This window comes from Etheostoma cragini, chromosome 10 (assembly GCF_013103735.1).
Source record: "Etheostoma cragini isolate CJK2018 chromosome 10, CSU_Ecrag_1.0, whole genome shotgun sequence".
In the NCBI taxonomy this organism is placed as follows: domain Eukaryota; kingdom Metazoa; phylum Chordata; class Actinopteri; order Perciformes; family Percidae; genus Etheostoma; species Etheostoma cragini.
This window is the reverse complement of record NC_048416.1, coordinates 16098501-16114781: the sequence shown is the minus strand read 5'-3', so window position 1 is coordinate 16114781 and position 16281 is coordinate 16098501. Positions and strand designations below refer to the sequence as shown.

Here is a 16281-nt window from a genome sequence, read left to right as displayed (position 1 = left end):
AAGTGACCAGAATTACCAAGAGACACATGATATTATGTAGGAATAGAGGGACTCAAGGAGATAAAAGCATTATAAGTGTCTTACAGTTATAGGGCACAGAGCACAGATAAGAACGCTCTGACTTATAAACTACTCTGGTTTTCAGCCACAGAAACCCTAAATTAAACATTTACTGCATCTGTTTGTCATTTTCTTCTTACTATGACTCAGATACAAAAAAAGCCTTTTTAAAGGCACTTAAATGATACATTGTTTGTTATTATGATAATAAAGTATTCACTGCTCGGAACAACAAAAGAGTTGTTTACTGCAATCATTCCTCCTCAAGAAGTAATTCTTTCCAGCGCTGCTACACTGTAAGTGATGGGGGCCAAAAGCCAGTCCTTGTTTTGATGTACAGCCGAGCCTTTCAAAGTTACAGTCTCTTTAGTGTGAAATTCTCCTTTTGTGTTTCCTTTGCCACGCTGGAGAGATACGTTCTGGTAGTCACATGTCTGTATTTCTCCCAACACAATAACGCTACAATCTGCCAGGCTTAAGATATGGACACATTACCCTTCTGTTCAATGAAATTGCCTCACACACAGCCCGGAAAAAGACATAATGTTATGTTTCTGATCCTGGTAATAGATAAATATTGCTCAGAGCAATCACAAACTGTAAACAGTGTTTGAGCGACCCCACGATTTGTTGTCTGGTAGTGTGTTAGTACTGTCAAGTATGTCCACAATAGAATAATACATTCTATGTCTTCAAACACAGTGCATCAGGGTTTCTATTGGCTGATCTTGGTCAAAGTTAAGCAAATGTTGGCCTGCTGGAGATTGAATCAGCAAACTAGTGTCATAATCAAATGTACTAAGTTGTGTTCAAGTTCTCACCTTTACCCTGCTGATTACTTATGTCAACATTGCTTGCTGCCGCCACCTCCTCCTTAAATGATTTAGTGCTTGGTCTTGTTGTTTTACTAAGCTATAATGCTGATTTACCTTTACATCTATCTCTTCTCTATTCTCTACCATTACTCTTGTGTTTGGGGGAGTAACTCTCCCATAAAGAGCAGACCCTTTTCCACCCAATCTAAGCGTAAAGTGTTCGACGTAAGCGTCTCTGACTGAACGAGGACTATGCATTTTGTCCTGTGATTTTGTGCCTCATATTTTAATGCGTGACATAGGAACCACTTCTTAACAGAACGACTAAAATCTTTAGATTTGAATTGAGTGAATTGAATTCTATGTGGTTGAACGGGTTGTAAAACCCCTTCCATCACTTGTTTCCAGCTGGTACCCGACATGCAGATGGATATTATGTACAATTCTTTGTCAGTCCTCAAAGGAAATAGCTTAAAGTACGGAGAAGGTTAAGTGTTAATGTGGCAATGTGTGCTGACAGCTGTGATGAATTGTTCACAATGTACTTATGTGTTACCACTTATATGGTGTGTTCTACATCATCGCACATGATAATCCCTATCCATACTTAACTACAGCCCATGTGTATTGCTTACAAAAATTGTAATATATATTATATTCTTAATTTAGGCTGCCCTTTAATGATACAGAATGGTTGTAATTTTGTATTTTGGAGGAACAGAACATGCCGTTTATTCAATTCTTGCTTACTTTTACAGTATGTATATACAAGACATAATACATTTGCCACTGAAAGAGCAACAGTAAAGACAGTCTACATTCTCGAAATAGACACATAAGATTAGTTTGCATGCTACACATTCACATGTGACACATTTCAACACATTCTACATGAAGAGTCCATTTATCCACCTATTTGTCACTTTTTACCCTCCATTCTCTAATTTTGTCAAACATCTATTTCCAATTTCTTCATCCAGGTTGAAGTTGTGATATGTTGTTTCCACTGAAGTGTACTCTTGAGTCAGCATAAAAAAATTATTTTATGACATTGATGACCAACAAGTTAATCGGCTGTCTTTAATACAGTACACAGTTAGTTTGGGAGCATAATAGGGCCCCGTGTTGCCCTGTGTGATGGTTGGATGCAGTGGAAGGATTTTGTTAGATCCTTTCTGCATAGAAGCATATTGATTTGTTCGCTCCTGGACGGGTAGAGGTCGGCAGTGTGCGTACAGTTAGTTCTTGCTGATGAGGTGTGGAGTTGCTGAGGTTCCATTTTCCATTTTCCATCACGACTATTGGAGCAACTGCTGTAAAACAATTTTTAAGAAACAATAATTTAATATGTTTTTTTAGCTGTTAAAAACAAAACAGAGAATCACTTTGATTATTTTATTATTTTATTTTATCAATAATTTTACTAGTAAGTGAAAAATGTAAACTAATAGTTCAGAAAAAGTAGAGGAATGAACAATAAAAGATGAATCATTATAAATTATCTTGGTTACAATTAAGCCTTGTTCAACTCACTGTGGTATCCGATTTAAATTTCTGTCTGAGTGCTGTTAGGATTTCCTCATAATGAGCCATCATTAGTTGTTATTTTAACCATGTCTGGCTATATTAAATATGACAAATATTGTGCTAATGCTGGCTGACATGGCGAAGTGTTGTATAACGTTGCATTTTTAATTATTTTAGGTATTTAAAGTGTGTTACTGATCTCAAGATTAAATACTGCAATTAACAGGCAGCCTTCACAATGGATTGGTATTCATAGTTTTGTTGTTTTGTTGCATTTAACTAATACACACTTTACAAAGCAGTGCATACAAAGAGAAAACCACTTAGTCTGATACAGTTTACAAAGTGCAAACAAAGGAATGAGAGTAGGATGTGAAACTGGGTAATGTATCTCCTCTCTGCTGAAAGCACATTTCTTGGCCTAATAAGCATGTTGCCATATGGCCTGATGCACAGTGGATGACACCGCTAAGATCTGTGTGTCACAGTTCATTTGTTCTGGGCCTGACATGGTCTGTGGGGGTTATAGGGATGTTGGAGTGTGTATCTACTTACTTACATGGTGCTTCTACTGCGGCATTGAAGGCTTCCAAATAGAGGGACTGTAAAACTCTATCCATCTTTCTTCTTAGGCTGATGGATTCTGATTCTTGGTTGCAACCGCAGAAAAGTCAACAAAGCACCCACCTCACCAGCACAGGCTCAGCATGACCTGCATTTATTGAAAGGAATGAAAGATTAGAGAACAAACATTTAATTTAAAATGTATTTATTTAAAACCCCTGAAAACACATTGAGGGAGAACCCTCTTTTCTTTTTTTGAAGTTAATTTTTGGGGTAATTTTTGGCCTTTATTTTTGACGGATGAGATGCAGCAAAGGGCCGCGGGTTGGAGTCGAACACTGGCCCTCTGTGTCAAGGAGTAAACCTCTATATATGTTCTACCATCTGGGCTATCTGGGTGCCCGGAGAACCCTCATTCTCTCATTTACACGGATCAAATCATTTAGCAACAAAAAAAGACGTCGCAGCAATAAAGTCTATCTCCACTGTTGAATCTTAAGGCTGTGTGATTTGTTTGTGTAACTGATCAGTTTTTGTGTTTGAAAGTAAGACAGAGACAGACTAGAAGGGCAGAAAGCGCCTACCTCCGACAAGGCATGCACTATCACTCAATGTTAATGCAGTGTGAATTTTCCCAGTCGGGAATTTTCTTTTTTAAATTTCCCCACACCACATGAATGCAGCACAAACGTCCTATCTTGCAATGTTAACGGAAATTAAATGTAATTTGTGTATCCGCCCGTGAGTCAGATCCGCTCCATCATTTACAGGTTCATCCTTTGCCTATGCTACACTCCTTCCCCAAGTTAAATGAAAATCGGGCCAGTAGTTTGTCCATAATCCTACTGACCGACAATCAAAACAACATCAAACACACAAACAAATAGACAAACTGAACCAAAAACCTAACCTCCTTGGATGAGGTAAATACACAAACCAGTGCACTCACATACTGAGAGCAAGGTGTCACATATAGCCGGCTTAATGTATTTGCTGGAACAACTTAGTTTATCACGGCATGGTTTTTCACTCATTATGAGTGAATGTGAGTTGTAGCATTTTTACCCCAATTTGGATGTTAGGTATTACACTTTTTAATGTAGTTGTATCATATTTGATGAGTTTAGAGCCAAGACTTATTTGCATTATGTCAGGTGAATTTTTGTTCATATATTAAATGAAAATATACCTCTCATTGCCATTGACATCGGTGGCAGCGGTGCCATTTGCAAATTGAATAGTTGCTGTGGCTGTCCCGCTGTTCATTTCTTGAAGCATTAGGTTTTGTTCTGTTAGACCTGATCTGCAGGCGCCAGGAGTGTGGCCACACAGCAGTGTCACCTCTGTAAAGTGGTCTCTGGCTAAGAGGAGGGAAACAAAAGGAAGACAAAAAATTGGAGGGAACATATAATGTATTTACACAACTATTTCTTGGTCAGAACTAAGTCTGGCTTACCGGATGTACAGTGCTGGGATAAAGCCTGACATCCGGGGTGTTTTGCTGCTTTGCTTAGCACCGCCCAGGATGGTTATGATTGGTTTAAAGAAATACAAACAAGCCAGAGCGTTTTTATTCCCCTATCCCAGAATATATAAGTGGTGTAGTCAGACCCGAACATAGGTCTGGCAATGTGAGACTAGTCAGAAAAGTTCTGATTATTAAACTGAAGAGCTTTAAACTGAACAGATGTATATGCACACTTTGAGCTCTTTCTACAGCTTTACCTGCTGTCACAGTAGGAGATGGCTGTCGGCTCTTCCACCCACTGTAGGTAGGGCATCGGCATCTCACTAGACGGGAGTAGGCTGACCTGAAGTCCCTGTTGAGGGCTCCATAGAGGATAGGGTTGAGGGCCGAGTTGGCGTAACCCAGCCACAGCACAATGGGGAATTCTGGTACTGTGCTTGGATCTGGATGCTCCTTTAGACCCAACACTGTGAACAGGATGAAATACGGCAGCCAACACACCACAAAAGCCCCTATCACTGCTGCCAGTGTCACTGTGGCTTTGTGCTCCCGCAAAGCCACTGCTGTAACACTGGAAACCACAGTGGTACTGGTGGAAGGATTGTTCCTGCAGTTGTAGCTGGTGATGCATGTGGGCCGGGCACTGATAATTCGTTTGGCCTGTGCCCGTGCAATGCGAAGTATTTGGAGGTACGTCCAGCACATAGCCACCAGAGGCAGGTAGAAAGTGACAAGAGAGTCTGTAAGTACGTAAGGTCTGTTCAGCTCAAAGCGACATTTCCCCTCTGCAGCCAAAGGCCCGTGGTTCTGCACTGTCCCATTTACTGTGTTCCATCCCATTTGGATGGGCAAGAAAGACACGGCCACAGACACTGCCCAAACACTGGCCATGGCCACAGCAACTCGCCATGGTAACACCAGTGAGGCATATCTCAGAGGCCTGGTCACTGCCAGGTAGCGGTCAATGCTGATGGCCAGGAGAGTGAGGATGGAGGCGGTGCACAGCATGACATCCATTGAGATGTAGAAGTTGCAGAAGGCTGGGCCGAGTGGCCACTCGTTGTTAAGCTGGAGGAGGGCAGAGAAAGGGAGGACCACGAGGCCGAGCAGCAAGTCAGTCACCGCCAGCGACACAATGAAGCAGTTGGTGAGGCAGCGGAGGCGTCGAGAGGCGCAGACAGCCAGGCACACCAGCACATTACCACTGACAGTCAGAAGGATGAGAAGGGACAGGGTAACACCCAGCATCACTTGTGACAACATTATTACTGGTGCTTCACTGGAGACGTTCATCCATCTGATGACATCATTGCTGGAGCTTTATGCAAACCATTGTGTTTTCTTTTCAGTTTGAAACTAGATTAGAGGTCTCACTTTTTTGCAAAAAGGACATTCACATTAGAAGCCATACGCTCCCATATGATGCTATTACATATGTTTATTAGAGTGTTTGGATGCTCCAATTTATTATGGTGCATACAATCTAATCTCAATGTCTCCATGGTCAAATGTGATTTAAGAGCTTGGTCACATGTGATCCCTCTGTGTCCAGTTCTCTCCAAATAGTTCCTCTGCCTTAGCTGCTAATGTACTTTACTATGTGCTGTTCTTGATGGGCGTGAACCATAGCTTTCCTGTGACTCGACCACACCAGCATTCCCATTCACAGTGATGACAATAATAATCAAAGTTTTGCATAAAGTTGGTTGGAAAACATTTGTGTCTTGACAAATGCTGCTACTGGGAATTGAACATCAGCACTATGCCTGGCTGCTGACATGTCTGATGGCTGTCAAACAGCATTCTGTCTATTAGGCTGATTCTTGGTGGTCCATGGTGTCTTTTTGGCTTCAACTGCATCTTCTATGGCTGTAGGGACACCTAGTGGACAGAGATGAGAAACACAGTTAGTAATAAGCTTACATTCTCAAACAAAGAGCAGCTACTTTCTTTTGGTTTAATTATAACTGTAACTTTTATTTTATATAAGTTATTAATTTACTTATAGTTGATGTATTACAATCCCTGATGATAGATTAGGCTAATTAGATTAGGCCTAAATTACATGCATTAAAACCATTGATGATAAATGTACAACAAACCAAAAAATGGTTGAACATTTAAAAAAATGTATTGATATATCGATTGTCAATACTCTGGTTTGAAAAAATATTGAGACAGCATTTTATTAGTGCAGGTGTGTGTTTTTTTTAAGATTACTTTTGGGGCTTTTTAGGCCTTTATTTCTATAGGACAGTTTATACATGAAAGGGGAGAGAGTGGGGGAATGACATGCAGCAAAAGGCCCGAGGTCGGAGTCAAACCCGCGGCCACTGCGTCAAGGTAAAACTCTATAGTTAGGCGCTCGTTCTACCAGGTGAACTAACCAGGCAACTGCATGTGTTTTTGTGTCTGCACAGGCAAGCCTACATCTTGGTCACACATGGATAAATATAGTACACTAAATGATGAGTACAATAATGTAGAGTATTCAAAATATTTTTGGATAAACAGTGTCACAAACTGTCATACCAATGGAGAATAAAAATAAATCAAGTCAACGAAAGCTGAAGACATAAAGTACTGACTTGGCACCAGGGATCTAGTTGCTGATTAAAATAATAAATTAGTAACCAGTTACAGAATGACTCAGTGTGTTGGAAATAAATGTAGAAATCTGGACACAAATATGGTCAGAAAGAACAAGTCTTAACCTTCAAACAGGACCAGCCAAAATGTCTTCACAATACAGAAATGTCCTCACTATGATGGTTTAAAACTTGAATTGGACAGTAATACCAGAACACACACATTCACACACAAACTAAATTCAGTTCTGGCTTGCATGATTGCTGACTTTTGAAACATTCTACGTAGTTTATGTCGGATTCTAAAGTTAAGGCCTCAAGCCCTGTGTGCATGGTTTATGATGGTAAAGAATTAACTTTGGGAGCGCCATAGTTAATCCATTAACAATTATGATTATGGAGCAGTACAAGCACTTTGTTCCTTTTTTAAAAACTGAGACATTCGCTGTCAAATATATCGGTATTTGTATTAATGTTCTGTCATTTCAAGTTGGTCTTTTTCTTGCAAGCAAAAATAAAGCTGCTATTTTAGACAGCCAGCTAATGGGAATTCCAATCTCTTTATAATCCAACCATCAACCAAGACAGTAGTTTGTTTAACTCACGACAAGATAAGCAACTGTGTAAACAGCCAGCGTGGCTAAGTATCTCTAAACCGTCTGCTGCTGCTGAGACAATGCAAAGTCTTGTTTTGGTTTTAATAATGTTAAATATGATTAACATTTAGATGCAGCAAAGGCTGATGAGATGACTGCTGAGAGCAACTCAGATATGATCAGATATGATTATAATAATATGATGATAAATACTGTTGTCAAATAATAATAATAAATCACTTTTTTAAATCAAATGGCATGTAAACATAATTTCAGCTAGTTTGTAAAGGAATAGCTTCATAAGAAAGTTTTTATTTCTTTGTCTCTACCTAGTCGAGAGAGGTACTTGTCGTATGTGAACTCACTCATTTTAATGGGTGCTTGGTGGAATGAGGGTAAGTACTGGATAAGTGTGTGTGTGTTTGTGTGTGTTTTAGTATGTTTGTATGTACGTATGTGTGTGTGTGCGTGCGTGTGTAGTACATGTGTTTGCGTCAGTGGGTGGTGGGTAATGTTTGCTAGTCTATTTTCTAACAGTGTAATGGATATTGGGACATTTGCCAGACGTGGTCCAGAGCAGCTCACTTATCACCTAAAATGGAGAGAGTGACATGGAGAGGTGGGTGGCTGCAGGCTTTACATTATAAGAAAAGAGAGCATTAGACTATATAATGAAAAGCTAAACGCATAAAATAAATATTTTTATTAAATCTGGGTTGGCGGAAACCAGAACACCATCTCTAATCTCAGAACTCTTCTAATCATTGTTTCTGCGTTGACACATTTTTGTCACCGACTCTCTGCTTTGAACTTCATCCAAAGCAAACACTGATAACACAGCCACTAACTTATGAAGTGCAGCTCTCAAATGCACATGACATCTCAGCCTTTTATATCTGACAGAACCAGACTTACTGTGACCACACATTTCAACAGTTTTTATCATCAAAATCTGTCACTCACACTGTCACTTTCTTACTTTGTCTCACACACTAACACACACTCTTGCTCACAGTTGGAAAGAGTTTTTGGCTTGGATCCTACACTGCCTTGTTAGGGATGTCCACATATGGACATGTATTATGGTCACTAGAAGCTTCTCAACAACCTTGTTTCAACCCTGGGACAAAATGTATATGAGGGTGTGTATGTGTGTGTTCACACAGGCATACTTGTTATCCGCTCTCAGCCAGAAGCATTAGTTCATTTTCCCATGTTACAGTGCATGTGTGTGAGAGCATAACCATATTCATTTCCTGTTTATTTTTGCACAAACATTTGCGTCTTTAATAATATACAATCCTGCCTGCTCACTTTTAAAGAATGACAAGGAAGCACAAGACCTATTTAGTAGAATTAACATGCAAATTACTGTCTTGCTTTTTTGTTTTATCAAGTCACTGTTGATCTGTGCAGACTACAGTTACAGTAGAACGTCATTTACCTTAATGTTAGAACATGATAAATTGTAATTAAATCATCATTCATTCAGACAGCATGCTCCCGTATCACTGGCCATCTGTTTTCTTTCATAAACTTCTCATTAGTTGTCTTAATGGAAAACAATGGTGAGTGTTAACGTCTGTATATAATCACAGACACACATCTTGCATGTGCATCCACACACTAAAACACAACCTGAAACATATGCCTTAGTAATGGATCTTGAGGACTGTAATGGATTGTAATGACAGCCAACTTCTGTGTTTTGAACAGGATGTACAGGCTGCTTTACTTTTAGAGGTTTTCTGAATGTTGTTTCATGTTTTTCAAGAGATAACACAGGGTTTGATGGGTTTGTGATGTAGAGGACAGTGCTTAAAGTGGGTCATGCTGGGACAGGTATACTCTGTGTGTAATAACCAAGATTTGGTGGACCAAGAGAGATGAAATATTAAGTGATTAAACCTATGGAGCTCCTAGACAGCTTCCTCTCATTAACTCCTATCTTCCAGCATACAAATTATGTAAATGAGCTGGAGACACTTCATTCTGCCCCATTTACACCTTCCATTATTTAGTAAGTGGTCTGGTGAAAAGAGCCCAATTTGGATATTGAGATGAAAGGCAGGAAAAAAAAGATCTTGGACTTGAACTCTTTACCAGACATGGTCTACGCTTGGAGATGAGTAATGAGGTTATTTACCTCTTAGCTGGGACTTGCTTCCTGATTTGTAAGATCCTCCAAAATATAATCTGTGACCTTTTTTACCAGCCAGATGTCTTTTTGAGAAATAAACAGATACGGAATATCTGCTTCATAACCAAAGTAATCACGTGTATTTCCACAAATTCAAAGTATTTGAATATGTTCACACAGTCAGGAAATGTAATAATTCTGCCCTCTAAAATTTCTGCAATATCAGGATAAGCTCTAAAATGCCGGCAGGGTGTAAAATGTACTTTCTTTTATACGCTTGCTTCAGACTAATTGCAGATACAGGAAATAACTCATTCATTCATTCATTCATTCATTTAGCTAGCTCATTAAAACTCAATCAAAGTTAACATATCTGCCACCTAACGGTGGGTAGGCAGTATAACCGTATCCTAAAATGACTCAAACCTAAACTCCTAAACCAAACCACTTGCCCTGTTTCTACAATGCTGCTGACATGAGTGAAGGGCTTTGTGTCAGACAAACTGCAAGGCAAGCAGTGTAGCCGGAACCTTTCTAGCAGAGCTGTAACTGGTGTATTCTAGATTTACTATACATTAAAGAAAAGCGAGGGATTGTAACTTTTACTAGGTCATAAAACATTTAATCAGTCAGGTTTGTCCTACTGAACATGGCTACAGATGTTGAAAGCAACTTTTGTCCCTGCAAGTAACGTCCATCAGGGCGACATAATGCAATCAGGCATCTGAATGCTTCATCCATCCTATTATTAATCAATTGAGCAGAAATACTTGGCTCACGCGCTTCCTCTGCTGTTGCAAAGCAATCTATAGCTGTCTGCATTTGTGTGTGTGTGTGTGTGTGTGTGTGTGTGTGTGTGTGTGTGGATGTTTCCCTATTTGTCTTTGTTTTTGTCCTTGACAGAAAGACCCAAAGAAAGAGGGGGGAGGGGTCTGGGATGGTGGGTTGCTTGGTAACAGTTGTGTGTCCACCAGCGGAGGGCAGCTGCGGAATCTTGACGAAGCGTGAAAATGACACACAGTGAGCGACAGACGTGAGCACAGGCAGGCACATAAAATATGCATAGACACTAACAGCATGCGTGGCTGTGTCACAGACAAACACAAGTTCAGGTCACAGGGGGGTAATGAATATCCCTTGTCAGTCTTATCTATACCAAACCTCTGTTACGTCAACAGTACTTAATGTAAATAGACATCCATTGAGACATATTTATAGAAAGACACACTCGCACAGGTCCAGAATTAACAAATTTCCTGTCATATCTCACAGGTACACTTCCTAGTTGCTATTTAATCTGTCCTCAGAGCTGCTGAGCATTGCATATACTTACTTGACCAAGTCATGACACTTAACCACATCCTCTCTCTCTCCTTTTTGCGGCCTTAGCTGATGCACACATTGCAGATTGACTTTCGTTGCTCACATGGGTTAGCCCCATTTTGCTATTCTGTAGGCTACTGTCATAATAGTTATTTAGATTTGTACCAGTTTTGAAAAGATTATACCTTTCTTGTTTTAGTTAGCTGATGTCACGTAGTACTACAGAAGCAAAAACAAGGTGGTTAACATTAGCTAGCATTAGCAGTGATAACCACAATTTCTAAACAAATGAAATGAACGCGCCAGCTACAGAAGCTCAAACTTTATTAGCATAAAAGTCAGTGAAAGGGATATCACAGTACAGGCCAGATTATCTGAGTAATCTCTCAGGAATGCAGAGCATTTTGTGGCCAAATGTGGCCAACATGAAACATACATTAATGACAAAATCAGGGCGCTTGTGAATTACTGCTTTCAATAAAGATGAAATTCTCTTGGAGGTCTTTATTATGTTTTAGATCCAAGTACTTGAGTAGAAAGGGAGTAATATCATTATAATTGGTCTGTGAGCCAGTCGTAGATGTATTATCATAATAAAACATTTAGATCTGCTAATTCGCAACTTTGACTTCCCATTGTCCAAGGACATGAGCGAAACAAAATTTACCAGTACCAGCTCATCTCCCCTTTTGGGTCTGAGTATGTTCTTTCTGTCTGTGTATGTATGTATCTGTGATGATCTATCTATTTGTCTATTTGACGATGATAGATTGTGCTGGAATATGAATGTGGAAAAGTGAAGTTCAAATGTAGAACACACACATACACACACACAGACTAATCTCGCTTCTTGATCTTCAGACTGATTACATGACCCCTTTGTATATTTGTCATTGTGCAGAGTTCACATGCCCACACATGGATCAGGATTGGCTAAGCACAACCACCAACCTATGGATTTTAATCTGAACTAAAACATAAATACCAAATAAGGAATGAATTGTTTCCCTGCAACTGAGCTGACACACATTCAGAGTAGGAACTGAGGCTATACGCCTGAGGTCATATGTCACTAACTATACACATATTTCTTCTGTATTTATTTCTATCTTTTATATTCCTTGGTCCTGTTCTGCAAAGCAGAACATTTCTAAGTGATAAAAGAGATTTAAACAATATTTTAATTCTTTTGTAAATAAAAATATTAAAACAATTTAGTTCATCCACATATTAAATCAGTTTAGTTCATTCAGATATTAAATCAATACTATTCTTGTTTGGCTGCTAAAAAATGCATAACAGCAAATCAATGCAGACTTAGAGCAAACATTGATGCTTTTACATCACAAAGACAGCTTGATAAACTATGTTTTTACACACATGTTCAAATTTGATTACATATTAAATATATTTCAGCAAGTATAAAGTAGGAATTGTCAACTTACCTCAGTGCGGTTTATCCTCTTCTGAGACAGCCAACACTCGCTCTGCTGTGCTCTCTGAGAGCCGAGAGAACCAAAGTCTCGCTTGTGATGTGTGTGAATGGGGCGGCACCAGTAACTCACAAACAGCTCTCTCTCCCTCTTTCTCTTTCACTTTCTCTGCTTCTTCTTTTCTTCTTCTCTATGGCATGAGAGTAATTTCCTATAGGAGTTATATTAATAGGTCTTCCATTGTCTTATCATGCCTTCTAACGTGCATGTGCCAGCTGCTGTGATAAAGTCTTTGGAGACTGACCTGTTTTTCCTAAATAATCCAAAAAACCTGTTGCATTCAGTCTTATTGGAATTGCTGGCAAAAAGTCCAGCTTGTAGTGGGCGGAGATATAGGAAGGCATGGTATTCACTCATTTTCTTCTCTGGCTTTTTTTGGGTAAATCATAACTGGCACCAGCTGCGCTGGCGGGATGTCAATGACCCGATAGTTCATAGAGATTTCAAAAATCAATCCCTCTATTTTTGGCGTAGCCTTTTTTCTCAGCCTCTGTATCTATTTTCGACATGCTGTGGCCCCTGGTGTCGCTTCTCTATCATTTCCAATGCCAATTCATCTCCAGGGCTGCAGGCTAACATTCATAACTCATTATCACATCTATTTTCATAACTTATGTTTGTTTTGCCTCCCTTTGTCTTTGGCTTAGGCTCAGTTCTTGTGGCCTTTTTCAAATCTTAGCTGGTGCTGATTATAATCTTTCTTTGTGTCTTTTTGTACCTTTTTATTTATGTTATAGATGATCCCTCCGTTCGCTGTCTATTTTTATTCCTTCATCTGTATATTGCTTCACCTCTGATTATATCAGTTACATTCGTCACTTTTTTCTTACCACAAACCTTTAAGCTCCACCCTTTTTTCTCCTTGTATCACAGCAACAAGGTTCCAGTTTTGTTCCACTACACAGAAATCTGCGATAACATATCTTTCTTTATCACTTTTCTCTTTCTCCTGTCCTGCTCTCCTTATTTCCTCATCTAACTACCTGTTAGTAGACTTCTCTCACCCACCCTTTCTAAACACACAGTGTCATTTATTTCCAAATGTCACCTTCTCACGTGAACACGTAGTTGTTAGTGTTTCTAATGTGTCTAATGTCTAGTGCTGCTTACGGTTCTGTCAGTGTTACATCCATAGTGTTGACAAGCTCTGTCTCAGCCATTTGTCAAGCAAGACAACAAATGGCTAAAAAAACACTTACTGATGTTGTGTATGATGATTGGGAAAATAAAAGCTGTCTCAATCCAAATGCTTCTTGAATACAAACCGGCAAATTGAATTGAGAAGTAACAAGCTAAAGAAACTCTTAATTTGTGTGTCCACAGAAACAAATATCAAATTAATTCTAATGGTAAAATAATTTGCCAAAACTTTAATGAAAAAAGACTTTAAGCAATATGTCACCGTCGTCAACGGTGTAGGCTATTTCAATCAAAACATATTTGATTATGCTAATTGTAATGGCTTCAAGTAGTGGTTTTAGTTTTTTTATATTTAATTTCTGCTATAATTCTTAATTAAGCTAAACTCTCACAGTTTGCTTAGAGCAATGCATTTTTTTCAACAAAGTTTTGTTATTCCATCTCATAACTCGGGTATTTCAACCAACAGTCTCAATTACTAGTTTACTGCTGATACCAGAATTGTCCTGCTGGTTATCCAATAATCTTTACGTAGCCTAATATGACATAGCAGACTAGTTATCAGCTAATTGCATGCTGTTAGCTTAGCTAGCTACTCTATTGAGCGCCACATCAATAGAAAGATATCAGCTGTCGCAAAGTGCCTTTTGGTAATGTTCATGAGTGCCTTGCTGTGTCCCTGAGCAAGCCACTTAACCATGGCATGCAGACTCTAACATACTGTATATAACAATTGTAAGTTGCTTGGGATGACATGTAATGTAATATTGTTTGTTGTTGATATTACCTGTGAGGTCAGACTTGTAGCTATATTGTCAAGGACCCGTGATATATAATTACAACTAAATCACAGTTACAGTACAATATTCTCTAAAATTTTAGAGGAAGCTAATATTAATGTGAGGTGAAAACAATTCTCTTCAATCACATTCAGCATGCTATAACGCTAACAGTCAAATGCTGATAGTCTTGTAAATCCGCTCTGTTGTGTGTCAGTCGAGTTTGGACAGCCACATGGGTTTAGAGCCAACCTGCAAAGCAGCTTTTATATTATAAATGCTAATCTGGCTGTCCAAGAAACAATATTGGTTCACATGGACATGGGGAAACAGTCAATTACAGTATATAAGTGACCGAGATTCTTTACTCACTGATGGACTGATTGATTTTAAATTGGGGGACTTTGATTTAGGGATAAACCAAATCCAGATTTTTGGGGTTGGCCGAATACAGAATCCAGTGGTTAAGATTCTCCCGAAACCGAATACCTAATCCTACTACCATCCTCAGTTCATTAACACAGTAAACACATTAATGAAGTTAACACGTCTGGTTAACATACGTTTTTAGCTGTGACTGTCCTTCCTTTGCCATACCTAAAGGTGCTGCATTTTGGCTGTTGTCTGTAGATTCCTTCATGCACAACTCATATTCTTTTGGATGTTTCATATGCAAATGTTTTAACTACAGCAGTGTTGTGTGTGTGTGTGTGTGTGTGTGTGTGTGTATATATATATATATATATATATATATATATTCATGAAAACAACAAATTGTCAAAGTGGCTTGTTTGGTGTATGCATTTCCATGTAGCTCTCAGACTCGTCTCCCCATTGCTGGGTCTGACCCTACAAAAATTGCAACATGACGGCAGCACAAGTTTGGAGTTGCTTTCTTTGAGAATGCAACCCTGTTGCTAACTGCGCCACCTGTTGCCTAAGTATTGTCACTGACCTGACGATGGAATAAAATGAAGATGACTAGCTTGAAGATTTCACATTGCCTCGAGCTTGAGCATCCACGTGTACCAGATTGCCAGTAGGCTACATTCATTTAAAATGAAACATTGCAGTTGGTGCTAAGTGAAGCGTGCAAGCCTTTTTCACAATCATTTTGGAGGGTCATAGAAACATGTATCACTGCTGAAGGGAGGGTCAAGTCTATTTTGACTAAAGATCCCAAAACTCCACCGGTAGCCCCTTAAAAAACAAACAGTCCCTCACCACCACAAAACAAATTGAACATGTACCTCGATTTGAATCTCCTTCTTTTGACGGAAAGTACTGCCAAACAACACTTTTTTTGCTCACAAGTTACATTTTCACTTTCTCCCAGCCAATTGCATTGAACGGTTCACCCACATAAACTTAACTGTGGCATCATTACGTCGACCAGCATAGTGCAAGTGTAGTGTTCAGTGGTGGAAAAAAAGTTCTAAGGTCCGGCAGTGCCAAACCCGTCAAAAAGCTCAACATTCGGCCAAATCCTGATTTTGGTGCATCACTGCTTTAACTCAAGGTGGACTTTAAATTCTTCAACACTTTTATAATACGTTTATAGAGACATAAAGGACCAATGTGTATAATTTAGTGGGATCTATTGGCAGAAATTAAATATAATCTTCATAAATATGTTTTCATTATAATGAAACATAATCACTGGGAACCAAGAATCTTTGGGTTTCTCTGTATATGTTAGAATGAGTCCCTCATATCTACAGTTGTGGTCAAAAGTGTACATACACTTGTAGAAAATCACAATGTTATGGCTGTCTTGAGTCTTCAATA

General features: G+C 39.1%; 1 protein-coding gene across 2 annotated transcripts; it reads right to left on the bottom strand.

Annotated features, from left to right (window-relative positions):
* Nucleotides 1-2967: 2967 nt before the first annotated feature.
* On the bottom strand, nt 2968-12631 carry hrh2a (histamine receptor H2a). 2 transcript variants are annotated; one of them, XM_034883165.1, is made up of 4 exons: nt 12527-12631; nt 4692-6315; nt 4156-4327; nt 2968-3114 (listed from the first exon to the last, which is right to left on the bottom strand). In XM_034883165.1, exons 2-4 carry the CDS (start codon nt 5725-5727, stop codon nt 3105-3107), a joined length of 1218 nt encoding a protein of 405 aa, XP_034739056.1. In that variant the 5' UTR covers nt 5728-6315; nt 12527-12631; the 3' UTR covers nt 2968-3104. The 2 variants fall into 2 exon arrangements, with proteins under 2 accessions (XP_034739056.1, XP_034739057.1); XM_034883166.1 differs by lacking the exon at nt 12527-12631 and adding an exon at nt 8102-8254.
* Between the last annotated feature and the right edge of the window lie 3650 nt (nt 12632-16281).